At 39.7% G+C, this 25871-nt stretch overlaps 1 protein-coding gene across 9 annotated transcripts in view; it reads right to left on the bottom strand.

Annotated features, from left to right (window-relative positions):
* Positions 1–25871, bottom strand: part of CLCN3 (chloride voltage-gated channel 3) — a 43480-nt gene that overhangs the window by 6085 nt on the left and 11524 nt on the right. For 5 of the 9 annotated variants that reach the window (XM_028743196.2, XM_028743203.2, XM_028743197.2 and 2 more), the window contains 10 exons: positions 16669–16829; positions 15953–16052; positions 13508–13695; positions 12303–12425; positions 11321–11527; positions 10280–10360; positions 8712–9257; positions 6215–6401; positions 4671–5069; positions 2365–2581 (listed from right to left, as the gene is read on the bottom strand). In XM_028743196.2, the coding sequence (XP_028599029.1) occupies positions 2365–2581; positions 4671–5069; positions 6215–6401; positions 8712–9257; positions 10280–10360; positions 11321–11527; positions 12303–12425; positions 13508–13695; positions 15953–16052; positions 16669–16829 (2209 nt within the window). The remainder of the gene's footprint in view (positions 1–2364; positions 2582–4670; positions 5070–6214; positions 6402–8711; positions 9258–10279; positions 10361–11320; positions 11528–12302; positions 12426–13507; positions 13696–15952; positions 16053–16668; positions 16830–25871) is intronic. The other 4 variants (XM_028743198.2, XM_028743204.2, XM_028743201.2 and 1 more) reach the window with 1 other exon arrangement.

The following is a 25871-nucleotide window of genomic DNA, read 5'->3' as shown; positions in this document are numbered from 1 at the left end:
GGTATCACCAAAATGCAAAACAAAAAACCCAGAGCTTTCCTTTTCCAAACCGCAAATAATTTTAGAGAAACATCCTAGCAAGCTGCTTTTCAAGGTCATGAAAATTAACAAATCTTTTGTAAACCCGCTTCTTAAAAATTAAAGGGTCATATCGTAGTAGACCAGCTGAAATCAATGGACTTGCTTAATGGGCCCAATCTGAATATGACTAACATTGGCTATCATCTAAAATGCTTAGAATTGTGTTGGGGGCATTAAAACTGTTTTACTGTTCCAGCTGCTGTGACCTCTTTCCTAGGAAAGGAGATCGAAATTTCCAGTCTGCATACACGTTCCCTTGCCTGATGCAGTCACATGCAGCAAATATACAAGTCTGCTTAGTGATCTTGATGATTTGGGGGTCTGCCCCAAACTGACAAGTGGAATGAGATCTGGCCACTGTTAAAATTATCAAACGCAAAGTAACATTAACAAGCTGAAGCAAGAAAACAAATACGGACATTACACAGCTGCAGATTAAGCGCAAGTAACTTTTTGCTATCGTGTTCACTTAATAATTCATTAAGAAATATAATAGAGTAATTTCTACATAGCTAATAACCTCATTGGAAAATGAGGGACTTCCAGTTGTAGCAGCATATTTTGCTACACTTCAGATCCCCTTCTACAGAGGGGGCTTCAGGCCTCATCAATGGTTTTAAGTGTTACAAAAGCATTTTCTAGGAATAGTGTACTCAGCCCCATACATACATAGCAGTTTAGCTTTCAGGATGCAATCCTACTTACCTGGGTGTAAGTCTCACTTAGCCTAAGGAGACTTACTTTTGAGCATAGTGTTGTTGGTTTAATTTGGGCTGAAGGCAAGTATAAATACTCTCCCCTTAAACTCTATTTAAGGCAGCAAATTTAAGTAGTTTATTGCAAGATCACATAGTGATATCCAGTCTCTGGAGTCGAATATACATTAATAATCTAAAAATATCAGGCGGTATCCAGCATTGGTCATATTCTGGGTAAACTCATTGCCACTGATTTTAATGAGCTTCTCCAGAATATGGATATCATTCATGATGTATAAGTGGAAATAGTTGTAGTTATTATTGGTGTTATTTACAGCTTACTAGCATGTGCTTTGCATGCAAAAAGATCAAATTCTACACTCAGCATCTCCATATAGAACTGGGAGATGGCAATGTCTGAAATCCTGGAGAGCCACGATATTGCCTATATTGCAAATAAACCACACTGAGTTATATCATTAGTCTGATTCAGTGTAAGGCCGCTTCCTAGTCATGCACTTGGCTATCAGGGGGAAGACATGTAATTGTAACAGAATGGCACCTGTGCTGTAAGCAAGGATTTTCTGTTTCAGAGTGTTGGGAGGTTCATGGAAGCCGATGTGCAAAGTTTCATAACCCTCCAACACTGACGTCATGCTGCTCACTTGAGTAGGCCACTCCCCCATAAGCAGTTCCATGTGAAAAGTTACATCTGAACCAGCTCTGAGACCCAGTAGTTTCATGGATCATTCTAAGAAGGCAAGTATGATTAGGCTATGAGATCTAGTCTTATGATAGAAAGCAGAAAAGGGGGGGGGGTGAGCTCATCATGGGACTTCAGCTGTTGGGGGCAGACTCATGTTGCTTGCAATATGCAGCCCCCTGCTCATTTCTTTGAAGGGTATACAATCAGTTGAAAAGGAGGGAAATCACAACAAAAAGAGCTACAGAACTAGTGGCAATGTAGCTTTCATTATCATAACTTAACTGCACAGAGACAATGCAAACTATGATAAAGTTGCTAGGGCCATTTTGTGACATGAGGGCTCTTGCAAAATGCAAGAGGGGAGGAGGCACCACCTCCAAGAAAAACACAAATACGCTGAAGAACTGGGAGTAGTGTTCAGTGGCGTCGATAGCTTAACTGGAGGCAGAAGTATATACATCCATTCCATATTATGGTTTTAGACACAAGCAATATGGAAGCATTCCCATATCTTAAGAACAAAATATAACCCCCCAAAATCATGAATTTCTGTATGTCCCTCTTCTCATGGTAAACCAATGAGAACAAGAAACCTTCTAGTGTTATGAATTATCCACAGATGATTCTCAGGACTTATTTTGGGCTGCTAGGAGACGATAGTGGGAAATTTGCAAAGGGCTGTGTTTGCTTTGAAAAAATAAAATAAAATAAGAGAAAATAACTTCTAAGTCAACACCCTGCTATACGGTTGCCTCATGATTAATACTTGAACAAGTGTTAGGGTGTTAAGACTTCTGAAGGAGCAACAGGACAAAGATAGAAAAATAAGTAATCCCAAACCTTTGTGATACAAATAGCAGTTCCCATCATTGGACTCACCCATTGTGTGTTACAAGGCACTGCCTCAGGCCCAGTTTGCGGAAAATATCAACCACTATCTCCATTGGTGTGTGATCCGTCACAGTAAAAGGGCTCATATCAAGAATGCTTCTAAGCTTCAAAGGTCGAGGGCTTTCTGCTGGAAGTGATGGGGTATGCTGGGCAAAACAGACTCTGGAACTGCCAACAATGCCTTCTTGCTTCTTCCTGGCACTTTCTTTAATCGGGACAATAGAAGACAAATATGTGAAAGAGAATGAATTATTCCCACTGTCTAAAACAGTGAAAACTATATCTAAAAAGAAAAAGAAAGGACTATACATGGTGGTGTTCCTCACGCCCCACCCAACCTAACTACAAAAGATTATTTTCTCTTTTAGTAATCCATGTCATGTTAATTTAATTCAATAATCCTAAATAAGAATAAAGATACTTAATCCTACAAATTGCTCAATTCAGGAAACACACTGTAGCAGTTCAAAACACTAAAAAATGGTAGAAGGGGGGCAGGTGCAATGTTTTGTTATTTTGACTAAAAGTATCCAAAGCAGCTACCACTAGAAACACTTAAGCACAGTTCAAAGTTGAACCAAATTTTAAAGTTAGCAGGACAGTAATCCTTAATGCAGAAAAAAGAAAGGAAGCTAATCGGGGCAACCACAAAAGCCTTCCAGAAGAGGGTTGTCTTAGTCCAGAACCTAGAAAGAAGTACAGACAACTCGCAATTTGTGCAAGGGTGAGATGCCAAGGATTGTGTGTAAAGCTGAAATTGCATATAGCCAGAACAACCCCTGTGCAACCACCTCCACCTTTCTGAAACCTGTGTGCAAAGTGGAGCTTTGCCCCAGGCAAGGGGCAAGGCAAGCTCTTTCCACGGTGGGAAAACCTGGGAAACTATCTACAAGTTGCAAGTCAACAGTAGTGAGTTCCACAGCTTCAGTGCCACAGCCCAGCCCATTACTCTTCAGTCAGTGGGGGGAATGCAAGGAAAATCATAGAACACAAGTAGGTTCAAAAGAGAGTGACCAGTCCTTGAAGTATGTTGGGCCCAGAGATTTCAGGATTTAAAAAGTCAAAACTTTAAACTAGGCTTGGGAATCAAGAGGAAGCAAAGTTATATGTGTCCTGCACCCTTCACCTTGCACCCCTCAAAGAGTGTGTGTGTGTGTGTGTGTGTGTGTGTGTGTGTTCATTCTTGATTTATTCTCCAAACAAACAAGGGTAAAAATCCAGCAAACAGTAATGTTAGAGATAAGAAACAGTGCACAGGTCAAAGTCAAGTGACATGAGAAATGTGGCGGATCATGTGGCCATAAATTAGTCCAAAATGTTATTTATAACCTTAAGGGTTTAAAATCAGAGTGTAGCTTTTCTACATATATTGAGTGTACTAAAGAGGTCCAATCTAGATGTAACTAAGGCATGAATCATCATGGCTAGGTCATTCCTCCTGCAATGCAGCCTATGTAAACTCCTGGGTACTGCTTCACCTGAATATTCAGGGGTAACATCAGATGCAGGAGTTCCTCCAAGCTGCAAGCCTGAGTCTTCAAGTTATCCTAGCCTTACACTGGATATACTCCTAATCAACAGTGCTTTCATCTTGCCCGGATGAAGTTTCAACTTGTCTGCTCTCATTCACTGAAGCATTTCAATGTTTAAATCCACAAAAGTAATGCAAGCAATGCTACTTCTCCACACAACTATACTGCAAAATTATATTCTAGGTCTTCAAAACTGCCCCCGAGCCATATCTGTGTGACAATCTCTTTGATGGTGGAGTGGGGACACAAAGACATTCACTTTCAATCACAAAGATTCATGTAGCACACCCCTATTACAAGAATTAAGTTGTGCATGTCACAAACTTCTAGATATCTGGACTTGAAAGTGGCAGTCAAATGTAGTAACAAGGTACACAATAAAATTCACTTGGGTATTACAAGGTAATTATGCTGTGGCATAATTTCATATCAATCAGTTCTGGAATTTTATGCCTTTCAAATCTCGGTATGGCAAAAGCTGCAGTAGGTATTTCATTTGGTCTGATTCCCAGTCTCACTGCTCCCAAAGCTACTATGCTGTGCTAGAGCTTCCATATTTGGCTTAAGAAGAAGAAACAGTTCACTGTAAGCTTCTCTTTGTGTGAAAATGGAGAGCCTGGTGCTGCTCTTCAAGGATCACGCCCCCATTTCCACCTCCAAATTCATGTAACCCTCTGATTTCTCCTATGACTGCTCTTGAACTAATGCTTTTGGGGGGGTATACGGGAGGGCAACACACTCAGAATACAAAAATTCAATTACCTATTGCAATAGTCAAATCTCTCCTTAGAGCAAATCCCACTAGCCTCTGGGACTCTTTGGACATTATAACAGGAAAACCGTTATAGCTGGTTTCATTGATCATGTTTTCTATATCATCCACTGTCATATTATCTTGTGTCAACACCGCCAGGGGTGCATCATTTCTTCGAGGTCTCATGACATCAGCTGCCAATGTTGTGTGGGTAAATTCTTCTTTGGCATCCAAGAAAGGATATCCATTCAGACGAATGTGTGCTTCATAGATACCTTCCCTGCCAAAAGCGTCTCCTACCCACTTGCTTGTCATTACTGCAGCCATGAGGGGCACAATGTATTCTAGCCCACCTGTCAACTCAAATACAATAACCACTAGAGATACAGTCATTCTTGTCACACCACCTGAAAGGGAAAAAGAAGAAGGTTATTGATCAGTATGTCCTTGTGGAATAATGTATCAATGTGGTGTTCCCTGGCCACCCAAATAACATCAGGTGCCAGCCAGGTATTTAGTCAATCACCACAAGACTTCAACATGGAATTAGCAGCACATAACTTTGAATGTATATTAATGCTACACAAAAATAATAATAATAAAAGTCACCCAAAGGTGTAGTTATCTTCAAGAAGGGAAAATGACAGACTGGTTTTATGTTTAAAAATAATTTAATCCCCAAACTGCAAACTAACATTAGCTGGAAGTAAGTCCCATTGAGCTCAACATCTCTTACTTCTGAGATGACATGCCCAGAATTTCACTATATTTAAGTTTCAAGTTTTAATAATGTGCTTACGTGGTACTGATAATTTCAATAAACAATTTAAATAATAATAATAATATGCAATCAGATGGTTTGCAAAATCAAATTGGAATACAAAAAATGCTGACATATCACACTTGGAAGGAAAATCAAAACCGACTGATCCTCCTTGTCCACAGCTTCCTCCACCAGAAGGAAGACTTCTATTACTAGTTTAACATTTTTCCAAAGATGAATTGACTAAAGCCTGTCTGATCATTTACTCAAAATTTAATCTGCCAAAACCAGAAGTGGCAGCACCAGTTGCCAGGAGTCATCTGGTAGTATAGCCAATTTACAACGCTATGTTTGTATTCATAAGGGGTTTTATTACCTTCCACATCATGATCCCCAATGTATAAATGGCTGAATCTATGTTCATATATCAAAGTCAGGGCTGGGAAACAGCCCAAGGATGTTTGTGAATAAGTATTTCAAGGATTACCATACTTTTAAACAATACTAATTCCAATTCACATTCAAACTTTTAGAGATGAGGGCTGGTTTTTTAAAAGTTGTGATTAAATACAGCATTGCATGCCCATAAGATGGGCTTATGGAAACATAGTCATTGTGGTTTTAATTACTGCATCTTTTCAGTACTGTACATGTTTCCAGTTCAAAGCAACATGCTCTTCAAACACTGGGCATGTCCATTTGTTCTGCTTCATCCCTTTATAACTTGCCTATTTAAGCAGTTGAAAAGGGGACTAATCCCTTCCATTTACTGTGTTCTGATTTAGTTACCTAAGCATGCAGCAGCACCAACCATAGCATAGAGGCCGGGGGTTATACAGTCTGCTCCAACTTCACACCACTCCTTGAAGATAAACCAGTCGTGGTGATAATATGCAAGTTGCTCCACAGCGATTCCCACGATTCTCCCAGCTATTGCGCCAATGGCCATACTAGGTATGAACAAACCTGATGGCACCTAAGAGAAAGAGAAAGCCAAGGAAGACTGTGACCTTGTAAAGGAAATGTTTCCGCCTTTTAAGCACAGGAATAGGGAACCTGTTGCTTATCAGATCTGGACAGCAACAGGTTCCTGATCACTGTTACAGTACATAGACCACCGGGTTGTGTGAAAGATTCCAGAGCCAGAAGCCCCCACAAAGTTTGGATTCGGCTGCCTCTTTCCTCCTCAATAATAATAATAATAATAATAATAAATTTTATTTATACCCCACCCTCCCCAGCCAAGGCCAGGCTCAGGGCGGCTAACAAGCAATAATAAAAACAAGCTGAATGAATACAATTTAAAAACAAGATTAAAATACAACATTAAAACATTATTATGATGGGATGGGAAGTTTACTGAAGAAGTGTGAAAGCCTCCATCTTCCCCACCCAGAATTCTAAGCTAACTAAGGCTCTACTGATGCCTGGGAATAATCACTAAACTGTTGAGGCTTCATGGTGGGGTAGATACAACATGAGGTGCAGCTGAACCAAGGGCAGTACATTTGGAATGCCATTTTCAGGAAGCACAACCCAATAGATACAATACAGCTCTCTGTAGCCATGCAGACACCTTTAGCAGACTGTAGCATCATCGTTAGCATCATCGTTAGCTCTTGGTGGGAAAAGCTGTCAAAATCGACTTCCTTAATTACACAGATTCTCTTCCCATCCCCAACATGGGGACAGTCAGTGCTCCAGTATGTTAACCTCCTCCTCACCCCCTGCCCCAGTTCCTCTTTTCACTGCAGTATTTCAGAGCCAGTGCATTACTGCAGCATACTTTCCCACGGAGGCTGCCACAGCTGGCAACAATCTTTCTACTGAATAGCCAATTGTTTCAAAGACAAAAAAACCCCCTGCATTCGAAATATTCTTAAAGTCATATCTAACATTACACCAAGTCTGCACTGCTTGTTTATTTTTTCAAGTTCCTAGAAACCAGCACACACATCTAAATCTGGTTTCCTTCTAGATGATGCAGCCTACAATCCAAAATAGTACATGAACCCTATAGCATACTGTAATTTGACTTTAGCGCAATGCTTGTCCATGCATCTAACTAGGCCTTCCAAAACCTGGAATATACTGTATTTAGTTTTAATCTTATTAGCCAATGAACGAACTAATGCAAACATGGAAGATATGTGCAATGTCTTCTGAACATCAACAACCATTCTTGCTGGAGTTCAACATTTACCGGTATAAGCAATAAAGAACTTAGCTTCTGAAAATAGGCCTTCCCTTCCCACACAATTGTGCAAGAGAACACATCAGTGTTTGTCTTCCTTATCTGGAATCTCCAATTTCAAATTTCAACATGTTTGTATTCCTCACTGAACAAGATATCATTTGTCCTTCATACGAAATTAAACTTTGCTGCCTATCTTACTAAAAGGCACATGCAATACATTAAGATAGGCTTTCTCAATAATGTACCAGCTAAGAATAGGGGGGAAAGGAATAGAAACCCAATCTTTAATGAAACTTTATTTATATAGTGCTCTTTCCTTCTAAATTGTATCTACCTATATATATATTGGTGACAGCAGTCACGAAATTAAAAGACGCCTGCTCCTTGGGAGAAAGGCGATGGCAAACCTAGACAGCATCTTAAAAAGCAGAGACATCACCTTGCCAACAAAGGTCCATATAGTTAAAGCCATGGTTTTCCCAGTAGTGATGTATGGAAGTGAGAGCTGGACCATAAAGAAGGCTGATCGCCGAAGAATTGATGCTTTTGAATTATGGTGCTGGAGGAGACTCTTGAGAGTCCCATGGAATGCAAGAAGATCAAACGCATCCATTCTTAAGGAAATCAGCCCTGAGTGCTCACTGGAAGGACAGATCATGAAGCTGAGGCTCCAATACTTTGGCCACCTCATGAGAAGAGAAGACTCCCTGGAAAAGACCCTGATGTTGGGAAAGATTGAGGGCACAAGGAGAAGGGGACTACAGAGGACGAGGTGTTTGGACAGTGTTCTCGAAGCCACAAACATGAGTCTGACCAAACTGCGGGAGGCAGTGGAAGATAGGAGTGCCTGGCATGCTCTGGTCCATGGGGTCACGAAGAGTCGGACACAACTAAACGACTAAACAGCAACATATATATATTAACAGCACAATCCTATGCTTGTCTACTCAGAAGTAAATCCTATTGAGTTCAGTGGGGACTTACTGTCAGGTGTGTATAGGATTGGAGTGTTAGAAAGAGAGAGCTCAAGATTTGAACATGAAAACAAAAAGGGCAATGGGCAGAGAAATATTGCTTGTTATATCTTACCTTGATACCGAAGGTGAAGACTGTCATTATAATCTTAAATATAAGGGCTAAACACAGCTGCCATATAGCTGAATACACTCCTGTGCCTGCTGGACGATCAGGAATATCATCTACTATTTTACTGACATTCATGTCATTTCTGTAATCACAAAGGGAGGAAGATTCCAAGGGGCCACAGTCTGTGAAGAGTTCTTTAATAAGCTCACTGGTGTTGACTCTGGTGTATGGATTTGGAAAAGCAATGACAGCGGTTATTGCTGCTACAATAATGACCTCCAGAACTGGATATTTTCCAAATTTTGTTGATTTGCGTCGACGGCACCAAGCGATGTTTGCACGGATGAAAAATGCTCCCCACAGCCCACCAAATACCCCCAGAAGAATGAATGGCAACAGTTCAAACAGGTACCATGGAGTATGGTATTCAACATAGAAAAGAACTAGGCGACTGTTACCAAAAGGATTGATTGATCTCAACACAAATGCAGCCACCAAAGCAGCAAAAAAAGATCTCCACAAAGTTTTCAGTGGAAAATAATAACTGACCTACAAGAGACAAAAAGAGAATAAATAATACAAATGGATCTATTGTGCAAATCTGCTCATTTCACTAAGCTTATAACAGGTAAGGGAAACTGTTTATTATCAACATCAGCAGCTAATGTTGAATGCTACTTTATGCTTTGTAATAACATAGACATCACTTCAAGCATTGAAATGACTGACATTAAAATATTTTAAACTAGAGCAATGTTTTAGCAGTCAGGATAATGGGTTAGTCATGCACAGATTCTGCACCAATTTCTACAGACAAATATGGCAGATACAGGATAAGCCTGACTGAAGCAGTTTCACTATTGCTTAACTGTATGGCAAGCCCAAGAACTGTCCACAAAGCAGCCCATATTACCAAAGTTGCCGAAAACAGCTTAGTGGTGTCACAGTAAAGATAAGACTGAACTGGACGCTAAGGTGCATGAAAAACTACATAGCTGCTACATCATGAGCTGGATTCCGTCAACCCATGCATGTCTGCACCACTTTGGCGTATCTGGAATGCGCTATCAAGTTCACACCAAGCACTGCCAGCAATGAGTAGAGCTTCAGTGAAGACAGGAAGAATGGAAACATTACATGCAGAGAATTTCTGAGGAGCTTCTAGCTGTTTAGGAATAACAGCAATAAATAGCTACTTGCCTAGTACTCTTTGACAAGTAGAATTTGGCTCAGGTGACTAGGCAAAGGAAATTTTATAAATCAGAAAGGTTATTCTTTCTTTTTGTGGACATGCCATAAATGGCTAACATCAGGTTTAGGCAGTGAATCTAGTAGTATCTTTTGTTGCCTAGTAGTAACTTCTGGTCACCTTATTTGCAAGGGTTGTACTACAAAGTTAAATTTATCTCTCATTTACCACCAAATAGTCCTGCAATGAGTACACATTGAGTGAAACTGTGCTAAGCTTAGACCTGCATTGTTATGTACGTAGAGAGACTGAGTTTGAGTGGGTCATGTATGATTACAGTAATAACGGAATACACATTTTTTTCAGAGATTTTTATACATACTTCTTCTAGGCTGAAAAGGACTCCACCAATGGGGGCACCAAAGGCTACTGATACGCCCGCTGCTGAAGCAGCTGATAATACCTGTAAAAAGGATTACATAGCTTTAGGTTGTTTGAAATAAAATCTCAAATGTAAATAGTTCGCTGTTATGACTTATTCACAAACACTGGGCATATATAAACACCATAGCAGCAAAAACCATCTTTCATAACTGATTGGGATCATGTGGTTTCTTCTTAACTTAAGATTGGAAGATGTTGCTTTCTCTAAGCTAGTCACAACTGGCCATGTGTGACTAGCTTAGAGCTTTCCCCAAGACCAATTCTATAATTCAGAGAATATAATTTAGGAAGAGCTCTATTATCTGACCAAATGTGTTTTTAAGAATGTGCTCCCGAGGAAGGGAAGACTGTGGCACTGGAATCTGAGAGCCTGATCCTATGCACTCACATAGTTACGATATATATGCGCCAAAAAATGTGGCATAGTTGTCAAATTGTGTTCCAGGTTTTTTTTTGGGGGGGGATCTATTTAAGGCCCCTTGCTGCACACTTTTGCAAGAACAAATTTATACCAGCAGCACTGAAGGCACAGGGCCATACACAGGGAATGTATACATTCCATAGGTTGCTGAACCCTCTTTGCATCAATGAAAGCCCCTTGTGCCACATGCAGGCCTTTCCTTAGAACCAGATTACACCATTGGGATGAGGCAGCCATTGGGGCCCAATCCTATGCTCTTGCCACTGCAGAACAGCAGACAGCACTGGGCCCTGGGGTTCATACTGCCAATTTATTACAAATATGAGAGCAGTGCAAAATTATACGAGGTAAGACCCTGAACAATTTCAAAACACCAGTATTTCTAGAATTAACCTCATTTATTCTCTGTAGATTACTACTTTATTCAATTAAGAAAAACAGCAATTATTTTAGCCGCAATTATTTAACTGCAATTGGATTAATAAACATGTTTATTCACTACTTCCTTTTCATAAGAATGAATTATTATAAATGTATAATTTTATAAGAAAGACACACCTCCCTTTTTTTTGCTTCATTTGTGCTATACTTCGGAAAGAGGTAGGAAAAGATATTTCCACAGCAACAGGCAACATGTACTAGAGGACCCTCTTTTCCTAAACTCAAACCTGAGGCTACAGCCAAGACTAAAGTGATTGTTTTTATCATCAAGGTCCACTTGCCCAGGTATCCTCTAATGATGAAGCCACTCAATATAGTTTTGATCTAGAAGAGAAAAGAAATAGACATTAAAATAATAATTTAGGCTTTTCATGAAAATTTTGAACACATATCTCAGAAAACGTAACTTGTTCAAAACTTAAATTACACAGCTGCTGGAACAAAAATAACCACTCTAAATTCTCAAATCCATTTTTTAAAAAAAGTCTTTTAAAAGACTGAAATATATTAGTCTGTGATCCTGCACAACTACAACAAATACACTAGAAATTATTCAGATGCTTATATTATATTAAACTTTCTGCATGGAATTTATTCATTCAAAATATAATTAAGTGTGCAAGTTTGACAAAATAAAATTAATTTCCACAGCTCTTTTAACTTCTTTTCTATATCTAGTCCTAGATTTATTTCCGCCCCCGCCCCCCGTTTTGGCTATTTCACTTTGTGCTATGATGTTTAAGATTTCAACCACCTGTATCAGCTATATAACCTAATATAAATGTTATAGGTGGCATAGGCAAAATATAAGCTGTCATAAGTGGTCGTCGTATTTCTTCCACTCTGTTTCAGATCTATCTCCAACATCCGAAAAGGAACTCCAATGTGTCTTATGGCCTTTGACACCCCTTCCCGGGGGTCATAGAATTGCAGCCTTAAATACACAAATTAAGTCCTGAACCACAATCAGAGTCCCAATACTTTATTTTGTACATTATTATTTATAAACATGTAGGGTAGTAAGTTCTATGTGACAGCATTTCTCTCTTTACCAACTTTCCTTAAACACTTTTAAGGATAATTGTAATGGAAAGCCTACCTCTGGAATCCCAGAGCCACATGCATAAGGTGCAAACACCTTCACCAAAGAAACGGCTAGGAAAGCAAAGCTCAAGGCCCAGAAAATATACATGATGTAGTTCATAATGTAGGAGCCTGGGCCCTGAAAGAAAGCAAACAGAACAGACAGTTAACAAATTTGAGTTAGCTACCACATAGTAACTTAATTTGCAGTGAGTTTTGACACAAAATGTCTTTTCTTTTTAAGCAAAGCAACTACGGTACAGCAAACAGGATAGGGTGAGGTGGTCATTGGCTATAGTACGAGCCTACATGTCAGCACTCTTCTCCCATAATGCCAACAAGTGATTAAAGCAGATGTGGAGAACCTGTGCCCCACCCCACCCCAAACTTGCTGGGCTGCAGCTCTCATCATTTGTGGTCCTGGCTGGCTGCTCCTGGTGGAAGTTGACACAGGTTCCCTCCCCCTGCATTATGGGCTCACTCTGAAGCACAAGGTCTTTGTCAAACACATGTAACAGATTGTGCAAAAAAAACAGCAACAGCAGCAGTTAAATGGCAGCCAAACATTTAGGATATTTTCATACTGTCAGGAGTTTCTGCACCTATAGCTTTCAATAAGTCAGTTTTGTAATTTCATTGAAATATTCTCATGCATGCATGTTTCGGGCTGCTGAATTTCTGAAAAATGCCAAAAATCCCCCACTCCCACTCTCCATACCCATCAGCATGTGCACAAGGCACTGAAATGTTCTCTGAACATAGGATTCTCCTTAATCTTTCGTTATATATTAAATCATTTTTAAAAAGGTAAAGGTACCCCTGCCCGTATGGGCCAGTCTTGACAGACTCTAGGGTTGTGCGCTCATCTCACTCTAGAGGCCAGGAGCCAGCGCTGTCCGCAGACACTTCCGGGTCACGTGGCCAGCATGACAAGCTGCATCTGGCGAGCCAGCACAGCACACGGAAACGCCGTTTACCTTCCCGCTGGTAAGCGGTCCCTATTTATCTACTTGCACCCAGGGGTGCTTTCGAACTGCTAGGTTGGCAGGCGCTGGGACCGAACGACGAGAGCGCACCCTGCTGCGGGGATTCGAACCGCCAACCATGCGATCGGCAAGTCCTAGGCGCTGAGGTTGGATAAAATACCATCTGCAGGCATTCACAGACAGGTTAAGTCAGTGAAGAAAGGACAGTGAAGAAAAGTTGAAGAGCTATACTTGCCTCTGCTTGACCAATTATTAGTTCTGCCCATGTTTTCCATAGAGGACATTTGTCTCGCTCTTCAAATGTTGTTTCATTTGAGGCCCAGCAACACTGTTCATGATTGAACCACAGGGCACTAAGACAAATGCCTTCCTTTAAATCAGTCATCCAGTCTGCAGCAATATCTATCAACCCAGCCAATGCACCTATTTCAGTGAGAGAGATGGCATAGCATTTTCAGAGCCCATAAGTAGACAAAATCACCATCAATTCACGCAGGATGTAATAAAAACTCAATGTGTTAAAAAACAGGCCTAGCTGAGATTACTCTTCTTCAAAATGTGGAAGATTAATGTCAACAAAATCAATCACTTTACCCGGAATGCCAACATAACATAAGGTAAAGGTAAAGGTACCCCTGCTCATACGGGCCAGTCTTGACAGACTCTAGGGTTGTGCGCCCATCTCACTCTATAGGCCGGGGGCCAGCGCTTGTCCGCAGACACTTCCGGGTCACGTGGCCAGCGTGACAAGCTGCATCTGGCGAGCCAGCACAGCACACGGAAACGCCGTTTACCTTCCCGCCAGTAAGCGGTCCCTATTTATCTACTTGCACCTGGGGGTGCTTTCGAACTGCTAGGTTGGCAGGCGCTGGGACCGAACGACGGGAGCGCACCCCGCCGCGGGGATTCGAACCGCCAACCTTTCGATCGGCAAGCCCTAGGCGCTGAGGCTTTAACCCACAGCGCCACCCGAGTCCCCCAACATAACATAAATGGTGTCATTAATTTTGAAATGTCCCATAGAGTTTTACATTACTGACTTGGGGATATTTTTTCTTCATACTTTTCAAGATTAAATCTGTAGGGTAAAGTCACTGATAACCTGATCTTGACAAAATAGGCATGCACAACCCTCAGGAGCTCATCCTGAAATGCTTAACAGTGTCTAGGGAGTTGGATATTAATCACATTTCTTCTTTAATAATAATAAATAATAAGAATGTTATTTATACCCGACCCATCTGGCTGAGTTTCCCCAGCCACTCTGGGCAGCTTACAACACATCTAAAAACATAATAAAAACATCAATCCTTAAAAACTTCTCTAAACAGGGCTGCCTTCAGTTGTCTTATACATAGCTGTCAACGTTTCCCTTTTTTTAAGGGAAATTCCCTTATTCCAAATAGGATTTCTCGCAAGAATAGGGAAAAGTTGACAGCTATGGTCTTATAAAAGTCAGATAGTTGTTTATTTCCTTGACATCTGATGGGAGAGTGTTCCACAGGGCGGGCGCCACTACCAAGAATGCCCTCTGCCTGGTTCCCTGTAACTTCACTTCTCACAGTGAGGGAACCAGCAGAAGACCCTCGGAGGAGGACCTCAGTAGCTGAACTGAGAGATGGGGGTGGAGATGCTCCTTCGAGTATACTAGGCAGAGGAAGCTTAGGGCTTTAAAGGTCAGCACCAACACTTTGAATTGTGCTTGGAAACGTACTGGGAGCCAGTGAAGATCCTTTAGGACCAGTGTTATATGGTCCTGGCGGCTACTCCCAGTCACCAATTTAGGTGCCGCATTTGGATTAGTTGCAGTTTCCTAAAGAAATCTGAGTGGTTTGGAGCCCTGCAGAGTTTTACAACTGCTTTGTAAGCAGCACTTAAAAGTAGTTTCCCCATTTTGACATCACAGGAAACTCTGGTTTAAGAAACCAGGACATCTCCTCTGAAGCTCAACATATGGAAAGGGAAAGTATGGGAAGCAGGGTGGGGGAAGAACTCAAGCTCATTGCTTGCTCATACTCCAACAATCCATATTTTGTTGGATTGGGAGTGTTGCATAAGGACCAGGCCATAATCTAAAGAGGATGATTCTCAAAACCTTTAATAAAACATTCTTTACTCAGTCTTTTAGTTCTAAAAAAATAAAACTTTATAACCAGCTTGACTTGTTTTGTACAAGGAAGGAAAATTTCATTGTTTCCTGCATGTATGCTAATATTTAACTTGGCAGGGCAACCAAAGAACACCAAGATCTTCAAATGTTTCATACTCTAGAATACTCCAATTTTTGATGTTGCACTCAGGAAGTCAATGGACATTCAGCAGAAATAAGAAAAAGAATACAGGATGCAGGTCAAAATCATTCATCTAAGTGAAGTGAGAAGAGACACAAAATGGTCTAGCATCTTAGGGTAGAAGAGTGACATATTTATAATTTACTGCATGCCTTACTGCACTGATCATAGCTTTCACCTTTATTGTTGCCTCACATACTGTAGACTGCCAATATTATAATGATCAGAGGTGAGAGCTGCACTCCTATACCCACTTGTCTGCAAGTTAGCCCCGCTGAACTCAATGTAGACTTATGTCTAAGTATACATATATATGATTGCACTGTAAATATCACAAATTTCACCAGGGGTTCTACAAAAACTAGACAGCTCCTTCAAGTTGTCCCTACCTGATGCTAATCCAGTTAGTGTCACAACTAGCCATCCTGACCATGCATCATACAAACTCTTTGTCATCTCCCAGGCCGATTCTTTCTTCTTGCTATTGATCTGTAGAAACAAAATGTTACCTGGTATATTACAAATCTTTATTTGATTAACAAATTATACAACAAGTTTGTGTTCTGCTGCTGAGCTATGGCCCCTTTCTGAATTGTGTGGGACAGGATCCTGAACCTCGTCATGTTCTAATGCCAATTATAAAATGCTTTTTCAAGTTGTCAATCTGTGGCCAGCTGTCAGATGTTGGAGAAGTCAAACCCTTTGGCTACCAATGATGTCCTTAGACCTTTTGCTCCAAGGCTGAGGCCATTCACCCCCTAAGCAAAATTCCACCTTTCCTGTTCATTCCCCCCACCCCACTGCTTCTACTGTGTTGTCCCCCGCCCCCAGCAACAGCTTGATATAGAGGGAGGCAAGGGTTCCTACTTCTTATGCTCAGAAGAACACTCAAGAGAATAAAAAAAAATTTAAAATGATCCAGCAATGAATCATTCCAGTGTCAGCTACTACTGTGACTCAAAATTCAATTTGCACCAACACACTACAGATGACACCTCTCCTATACATTTACATAAATAACCATTAACCTAATCAAACAGTATGTAAAAGCAAAGTTGTTGTTGTTGTTGTTGTTTTTTAAAAAGCAGTGCCCTAGAGTTTTTACCCGTCTGTGTCTTTCTCTGTCCTTGCACTTCTCTCGCACCCAATCAATGGTGTGGAAGTCATCGTATGTTCCAACCCCAGGAATGGGCTCATCCAAGAGGTCCAGTAAATGTGTAGTACTGTTAATGCTTCCTCCATTTGTCATTGTATAATGAGTTCCTGCTGTGGAAAGAGAATTATTTATTTATCTTAGTTTCTGTACAAGAAGATGACTATCTATTTAACTTATGGCTGCCGACATTCTACACTTAAAGCAAATAAAATTCTTATTATATCATAGTCTGGATCTGAGATGATACAACACACTGCTCATCAGGAAAAATTCTGTGGGCTCATCCATGATTCAATGGCTGTATCAAGAGCATCTCAAACTTGTGTATCTACAACGTACCTCTTTCAACTGTCTATATAAGGCTTATTCTACTACTACAACTATTACTATTACTATTTCTTAAATTTCTATACTGCCCTTCATCCAAAGATCACAGGGCAGTTGACAATATAAAAACATAAAAAGGCCTAGGCCCTTCAACTCTTAAATATGATATCTGTATCTACAGTGCATGAACTGCCTTTTTTCACTGCTACAGAAAATAGGTTTCTACAACAGCTCCATCTGTGCACATCTCCACTTCATATGCCTCCCCAACGTCCCTATATTTGGCAGCAATGCAGGTAAGAAAGCATTCACCATGTCACCTGTGGTGAATGTATGCCTCTAGGAGCCCATACACACACCCAATTCCCAGTTAAGCTTCTTTTTGGTAGAAGAAAGCATGCAAGGCACAAACCCCTGCTGTGTTCTCACACCTGAGAAAATACCTCAAAGCTAACTTCCTGCACTTATTCTTTCTCCCTCCTACACTTAGAACAAGAATGTAGTTGCTACTCGTGTTGGGTCACTACACAAGCTTTACCAAATACTGCGCATTCTAGTTCCTTCCCGGTCTCCTGGAAGCATGGGGCAGGAAGAAGAGCCCTGGTAGTCAGAGTAGGGAGGAATCCGGAAAACACATGTCTGTGTTCATATTACTTATTTCTACTGTTGTAAGATTTGCCATGCCAAATTAGCCCACAGTATGAATCTAACAAGAGATAAGCTCTGCCTCAGCCACACCACCATAGTTTCAATGTTCAGCAACTAGATATCATCTAGATTAAATGGATCTATTTTCTGCATGGTTGTCTGGAAAAACCTGAACTCCAGATTCATTCTCAAGCAGACTGTGATTCTGAGTCCCCACTCACTTAACAGAACACCTCCACAACTTACTGAGGAGACAACAAGGAGAACTTCCAGGAATACTGCAACAAGGATTGAGCTTCAAACTCTTAAAGTGCATGTTTGCTAGCCTCTTAGTATGCTGGAAATAATGGGAAATATAGTTCCCATCTCCTTGGCAACTGCCACACATGCTTGACCCATACCCTTCTATAAAGTGTGTGTTGTGGTGGTGGGGGTTGGTGTGAACACTGTGGCAGGAACTGGAGGCAAATTACAGTACTTATTCATTTCACATCAGCAATAACTCTGGAGAGTCAGGTGTCTGATCCCAAATACAGTGGTACCTCAAGTTACAAATGTCTTAGGTTACAAATGCTTCAGGTTACAAACTCTGCTAAGCTGGAAGAGTTACCTCGAGTTGAGAAGTTTGCCCCAGGATGAGAATGGAAATCGTGTGCCTGCGGCGCAGCGGCAGCAAGAGGCCCCATTAGCGAAAGCACGCCTCTAGTTAAGAACAGTTTCAGGTTAAGAACGGACCTCTGGAACAAATTAAGTTCGTAACTAGAGGTACCACTGTAGATTTGTGGTGCCTAAAATTTGGTCTCTGAAGCCCCATTTCAGAGTTCACCTCAACCCTGACTGACAGCTGTAACCAATCTGTAAATGATATCACAAGGTCAAAAAAGATGGCTGTAAACAGCTCAAGTATATGTTTTAAATAAACAGAATGGCTGTACAAATTTTCAGGAAAACATATTCATGTAGACTAAAAATCCTAATCATTATGATCAGGCTGCAAATAGCAGAATTGTAACCCTGTAACAAGCAGTGTTTTCTTTGAACAAATGAGATCTATAAACAGATTTAGACATCTGTTGCAATGTCTCAACAGTACTGCATTAAATATGGCTCAGCTATGGCACAGGCACCAATCTTTTCCTGCCACGCATCTCAGTTACTCTGATCTAATGTTCTTACTCTGAGACAAGTCTCTTCTTCGGTGGAATATTGAGTAACTAATCCAAATATCATATGGAGGAAGTATTCCTATTTAACAGGTAAATCCTGATTGCTGCTTTCCAGCCAAATGGGATAACTAAGAGCTGCAACAATACCAAATTGCAGCTACTAAAATGCACAAGTCTGGATTCAAAATAATAAATTTCTGAAATATAATTTCTCTTCCCCCCTTACATTTCAGAATTTTAGCACAAGTGGCATCCACATTTGCAGCACAACTGTAAGTTCAAGAAATACGAATTATTAGGAAAATGTCCATTTAAAAATATTGCTCACATTTGCAGTTGTTTTAAAACGTGAAGGCAAATGAGTTAGTATGTGGTCAAACAGATTTCACAAACCCCCTCAATTCTAATTACAAATTTATAAGCAGATTATTTTTACTATACTCAAAAAAGATATCAGGGGGATTGAAAAAAGGTTGTCTTATCTCACAATTTGTTTTTGTGTTCTGTAATATCACTTATGTAAATATTTCCTCCTACTTCCCTGCATATTCTCCAGATCCACCCCTCTCCCCCAAAAACCATCCCACACAAATAATTGCCTTCCATTCACCACTATGCTATTAGCAATTCAGTATAGGTTGAGGAATGTTGTGAAAATGTCCTTGGGTCATGACTACACTATGAAAGTAGGTCACGCTGCAAGTATATTAACTAACAAGTTTCAAGTAACACTTTTAAAAACAGGAGTGAAGAGATATAGTTCAACACCTTCAGAAAACTGGGTTATTTCTGTTTTTGACCAACCACAGCTTGTTGTTGTTGTTTTGTCCAAACTGAGCAATATGTGGGCAATATTAATATGGTTGTTTCAAACAAGCCAACTTAAAACAATGGTTTATAAACCTATCTTGTTTCAACAGGCCATTGTTAAGAATAAACTCAGCTTACAGTTTGGGTGAAATAAACAATGGAAGCGGAAGCTTCCAACCTCATCCTCACAGCAAGGAGAAAGAGAAGTGAAATGGCCAGTAGGCTCGCCCTCATAAGCAATGGCAAAGCACATGAAAGGTTTCATACTTCAAGTGGTGCCCTAAAAGTTAAATAAATTCCCAAGAAATTGCCAGTGTTATAGTCTTTCTAGTTAGGGCAGGTAGAAGCCCAGCTGCTGACGAACAATCAGGAGCCTTAATTTCTGTACCCAAATGTTCCTTGGCAAACAATGCTGATCAGCTGATGGGCAGTGACAGCAAGTCTGTTGGAATTAGCTATGCTACAAAAGTCCCCATCAGGATCTCTCTAGTGTGCCTACCACTGCCAAAAGCAGGGCCTGAAGTCAGCACCAATCAGCAGACTGGGTTAGTTAAATAAAAAGCTAAGTTGCTGCAGCACATGGATAAATTTTCTGGTGGGATCCCAAAAGAGTAGACTAGCCTAGTGGGGAAGACTGAACAATGTTGAAATGTGACATGCACCCAGTTGTAGGGAAAAACTCATCCATTCCTTCTCAAAGGCCAATTAATGGTGGAATTATAAGTGTTGTCTACACTAGATAAATGGAGTATCACTAGAATATCACTCTACACTAGATACTGGAGTAGCAAAACATTATATTAAAATCCACTATTGTAAGCCTCAAAATGTTATAGCGTATTTAAAAAATGCTTGTTGAGCTATTAACAATATTTTTTACCTACCTGATGAGGCCTATGAATGTGCCGGCAAGTTTAAACATGGTGAAAACTCTGGTTTTAATACAGGAATATCATACCTTTCTTTTCAATTTTGGTGAAAACTACAGGTGCATCCTCCTTGACAAGCCTGAATTAAAGTATGCTTTCATTGCTTTGTTGAGTTCTGAGTGTCAGGGCAAAAGTTATTAAGATAATTCTGCCCCACTAAAGCATATGGTAGCAAGTACTGGCAAAATAATGTAGTGCATGGGCAGCTTAAATTTTGAGGCCAAATTTCACCAGCACTATAATGTTAGCAGAGGGAGACATGTAATGGATGCTATGATGCCTATTCATTTTGTTATGGAATATGGTAGTGTGGTGTGCTGACTAGACAAGGATTTGCCATCCTTTGAGGGATAATTCACACATTTGGAAATGTGAAAAAAAATGTGGACACCACCCACCTCATCTCACAATGACACAGCATGCAACTGTCAAACCACAAAAAAATTATTTCTTTCAATGTTCAAAAATATGATGCTATGCAGTTACTGTTTTGTAAACTACTCGGAGAATTTTTTAAAAATAATAAAGCACTATATAAATTTAGTTAAATAAAAATAAAACAAACATAGGATCTAGCTCAAATGTTGTGCACATTTTTGTTGTAATACTGTGAAATGCAACTGAATCTGCTGTATGCAGCTATCTGAACAGGTTGAAGTGCAGTGTACACCTTGGGTATGAATGGAAGCACATGTATAATAGAGAACTTCCCATTATATTATAATATTACTTTAAGGTTAACAGAACCTAATATTTTAATACAGCTAGTTAAGGCACTTCCTAGCTGTAGCTCGTGTTTATCTTCATTTTGGTTATAGCCTGCCCTAAACCTTTTGATTTGCAGGTTGCTATTATTTATACATTCAAAACTATTAGTGTGGCAAATAATAATAATAAAAAATAATAAAAAGAAAACCATCTAGATCAGTTTTAAAGCAACTAGGAGGTCACAACCACATTTGGAACAGCTTTTCTAGAACATGTGTTGCATACATAACCAAAGCAGCACATAATCTCAGCCTCTAGCATAAGATGACACTACCAAAACATTTATAAATCCAAATAACTGAGAATGCAGAAGATATGGTTCCCTTTACCCTATGAACAGCCCAATGCTTCTATGCAATCAAACTGCATAAGCGGTTTTCATTAAGAATTGCCCCCCCCCCCATTTTTGTTTTGTTCTTGGACTGTAGAAGCAATGGGGATGTAATTCGATTTTAAAGTAACTGTAGAATGTCAGTAGAATAGAATAGAATGGATTCTGACATATAGTACTGTGGCAAGAGAAAAACAGTACAAAGGCAAACTAAAGGAACCTGAGATCATGCATTCAATGCATCATTTATATTTAATAACTGAAGATTGCCATTCATGTCTACCAACTGCTAAGATGAAACTTGTTCAAGCCATGCTTGCTAACTGGATCTGCTATTTGTTATTATTAAACTCAACACAGTACTTTCTCGCAGTACTGTGCAATATTCAAGAAACCTGGAGGGTTGGATTTTCTGTTTTTCTAAAAGTTTGTTCCTGATTAAAGCAATGTAATATGTCATGTGACATTTAAAGAAGGAGAAATGGTAGGTCTACTTGCAGCAGAACAGGAAATAAAAGTATGGATAGATCTATTCTGGGAGCTTGAGATCCCATGTATCATTGTTACTGACCCAGGAAGGAGGGACTAGGAAACCATTAAAATGGATGTGGGAGAAACACTGATAAGTGAAGAGGAAGAGGCTCAGCATGTCAGACAGAGGCGTAGCACAGTAGATGGGCCACAACTGCCTGTTGTGGAATAGGGACATAAGGACACCCACGTTCAAATGGAGCCATTATTTTAGACTCAGAGAAGGTGGTGCAGAAAACCCTGGCACTGCTAGTGTCCCCAAAAAGCAAAGGACAGTCTTCCCTATGATTAAGCATGCCAGTACAAGAGAGACCAAAGAACAGTATTAGAAGAGCATACAGCTCCTTACAAACCATAATTATTCTTTCCCATATTCTTTGGGCAGTCAGCATGGCATTTCACTGAATTTGGCTTTTAAACACTATTCATTATACAGTTTAATGAAGAAACAGATTCAGGTATACCTTTTAGTCTATTGCTGCAAATACTAAGAGTCTTGAAGTACCACAATGTCCTTTGTTCATTTTAATTAGAGAAATCCTTTAACATCAACTAAATACACTTTCACATCAGATAAGTCAATAACCACTACAGGGAGACAGTTAGCTTCAACCATTAGCATTTGCTCCTTAGTATGGATGGTCCAACAGGTCACTGGTATAATGTTTGAAATATACGAGGAATGTCTAGCAACTAATGCAAGACTGTAAACTGCAAGAACTGGTAGCTCCATTAGCTTTGTAAAGGCTAATCATGCCTGCTGAAAATATATTGCAAAACCAACATAATCTAGCCTTGACTTATAAGAATCATTGGGATCAACAAAAGAAGCAATTTAAAGAGCACAAAAGAATTTTGTGTAACATAGATGTTAATCTCCAGATATAAGTGCAATACTGGGTATACAGTGACAGATCCAGGTGCATCCAAAGAAAAGGCCTTCCCACCCTTCCAGCTGAGGAACCGGATTTCTCTCCACCCATAAGCACTTTATACAGACATGAGTTTTATGACACTGCTTTTTATGACACCTGCAAAAGCTGAAATACAAGAAATTTCCTGGTCCTTTTCCAAAGACACTTATTTGAATAGATATATATATTATAACTTGCTTTGAAAGGCTATTTTTATAACTTCCCATTTCTTATGTTAATATCCATGTGACATTCACATGAACGATCTATTTAAAAAGTGGCTCAATAAAGATATAATTTTGCCAGTTGTGTTGGCTTAAATTTGAACCTTTGCAGGAAAGCTAATGAAGTGACTTATTTTTAATAGACATGGAATAACCAGTGGAAGAATAAACTTTAGTTGCTGCTAAAAGTATTCTTATTTTGAAAAGCCTACCCAAATGTTTAGAAAGCTGATGAGAGTTTTAATCCATTTTCAGTCTATTATTATTTTAACTTTTCCAGAGTCTTAAATTATTGTTGTCAATATTATTGTTTTGTCCTTTTTTGTGAACTGCTTTGAGTTTTTTTACAATCAAGCCGTGTATAAATTTTAAGAAATACATAATGAATAAACAAAGCTTTATTGAATTTTTCACTTCAAAATTGTGATAAAATTGCTGAATGTAGTTAAGATTACTAAAAAAAACTTGAGCAACAACTGGAGCTTCCTGAATGCCTTCCTTTCTTATTAACACTCCCTAAAACACCACCTGCCACGTTTACACTCCCTAAGAAGATCAGTTTCCTTAAAGCCTGTGTAAAGTTGCATACATGTTGTGCCAATCAGAGTCTTCTATAAGAAAAATGTGCTCAGTAGAGAAACACAGAGCACCTGACTGTGAGTGAATCATAAGATGGAATTTCTGACTTCAGATTTATGTTCTACTCACTTAAGGCAGGCTGCTTCTGTGCCTCACTGCAAAATTAATACACCTCAACAATCTGAAAGCTGTCCTCTTTATACATGTTGAATGCACCAGATCAGCACTTTGGACACCTCAAAACCCCTTTGCCAAAAAAACAATCACGAAGCCCCATTCTATGCATATTACTCAGAAGTAAGTTTCACTGGGGGAAGGGCCATAGCCAAGTGGTACAGCATCTGCTTTGCATGCAGAAGGTCCCAGGTTCAATCCCTGGCATCTCCTGGTAGGGTTGGGATAGAATCCTGTCTGAAATCTTGGACAGCCACTACCAGCCAGTATAAATAATTATGAGCTAGATGGACAAATTATCTTCCTGTGCTCTCATTATGTTCAATGGCACTTATTCCCAAGGAAATGAGCAAAGACTATAAGCTTAGTTTCAAAGAACATTTTTTGAAAATGGCCCATGTCAGTGTGTATATATTAAATTGTACAAGAGTACTCATTGAAATAATTATTTAAAAACCTCGTCAATTCAACATTTGGCAACCTATCACAAGCCCAAACAAGCTTCTATGGCACACAACCACAATATGATTAATTTATCACAGAAGTAACATAGTTGAAGACTAGCTCCAAGACTTATTGTACAAAGCGACAGACATCTTAGCTTCTGATACTTCAAGAAGAAACCTTAGAGAGGATTATGTACAAAGTGGCGCATGTTGAAGTAGTTACAACAATGCTGACTGGACAAACCCTTGCCTTGCTTACTTTTCTTCAGTAATGAAATCTAGTGCACAAAGACAAACCTGCCACAAATGCATTAAAATGTACTTTATGGAGATAAAGCTATTTCTTTAAATGTATTTTTTATTAAAGATTTCTTAGTTTACAAAAGTATGTGCAATGTCTCTTTTTTCAAGTTACATTTTCTACAGATCAGTTTCATTTGTCGAGACATTAGTGTTACATTAGGAAAAAAAGGGGGTAAAGAGGTGGAGGGAGCCATGGTGAGTGGGGGTGGAGTCAGGCGATGTTTCTATTTTACTTAATGTATGTGTGGGGTTTTGTGTCAGCTTCGCTTGCGAGGGTTCTCTTTACTATTCTCCTGTGTTCCTTTGGTGGTGAGAGAGGTTGGGGTTGGCCTAGGGTGTGGTTGTTTGTTTGTGATTGGCTGTGGTGAGCTTTGTTTTCATGCGTGAGTGGGGTGGGTGGGTGCTTTTGAATCAGGTTAGCCATATTGATTCGTATGCTGTTGGTGGATTTTTGTCGTTGTCTTGTTGGATTGTGTATGTGATAAAAGGGAGCCATACCGGGGTGAAGGCGTCTTCTTCCATTTGTCCCCATGTCAGTTTCAGTTTATTGGTTAGTTTTTCTAATAAGGCTGTTTCCCATACTATTTGGTACCATTGGTCCATGCTTACTCCTGACAGGTCTGATAAAGCTGCCATTTGTGAGTAGCCTAACCTCAAGCTCCCAAAACCCAATATCTGAAACAAAAAACATACTGACAACATTCTATTTTTAGTTCTGCGACGTACTTAGAGAGGCTCGAATGAAAATTATCTAGCTCGGTATATATAAATACAACTTCAGGACAAACTCAACTTTCAAGTAATAAACAATATTAAAAATTAATAATAGATTCTTAGCTGTAACAGTATTTACCCTGTATGCTTTAGTACACTTAGTGTCTTCATTACAAAACAAAACTCTGATTTAAATTACATTCAGACAGCCGCCCCCTGCATACATCCAGTTCTAGGATTCACTGATAAATGGGAGAGGAAGCAGTATGACAAAACAGAAACACAAAC

This window comes from Podarcis muralis, chromosome 9, assembly GCF_964188315.1.
Source record: "Podarcis muralis chromosome 9, rPodMur119.hap1.1, whole genome shotgun sequence".
Classification (NCBI taxonomy): domain Eukaryota; kingdom Metazoa; phylum Chordata; class Lepidosauria; order Squamata; family Lacertidae; genus Podarcis; species Podarcis muralis.
Note: the sequence above shows the minus strand (reverse complement) of the source record. Positions and strands in the feature narration are given on the sequence as shown.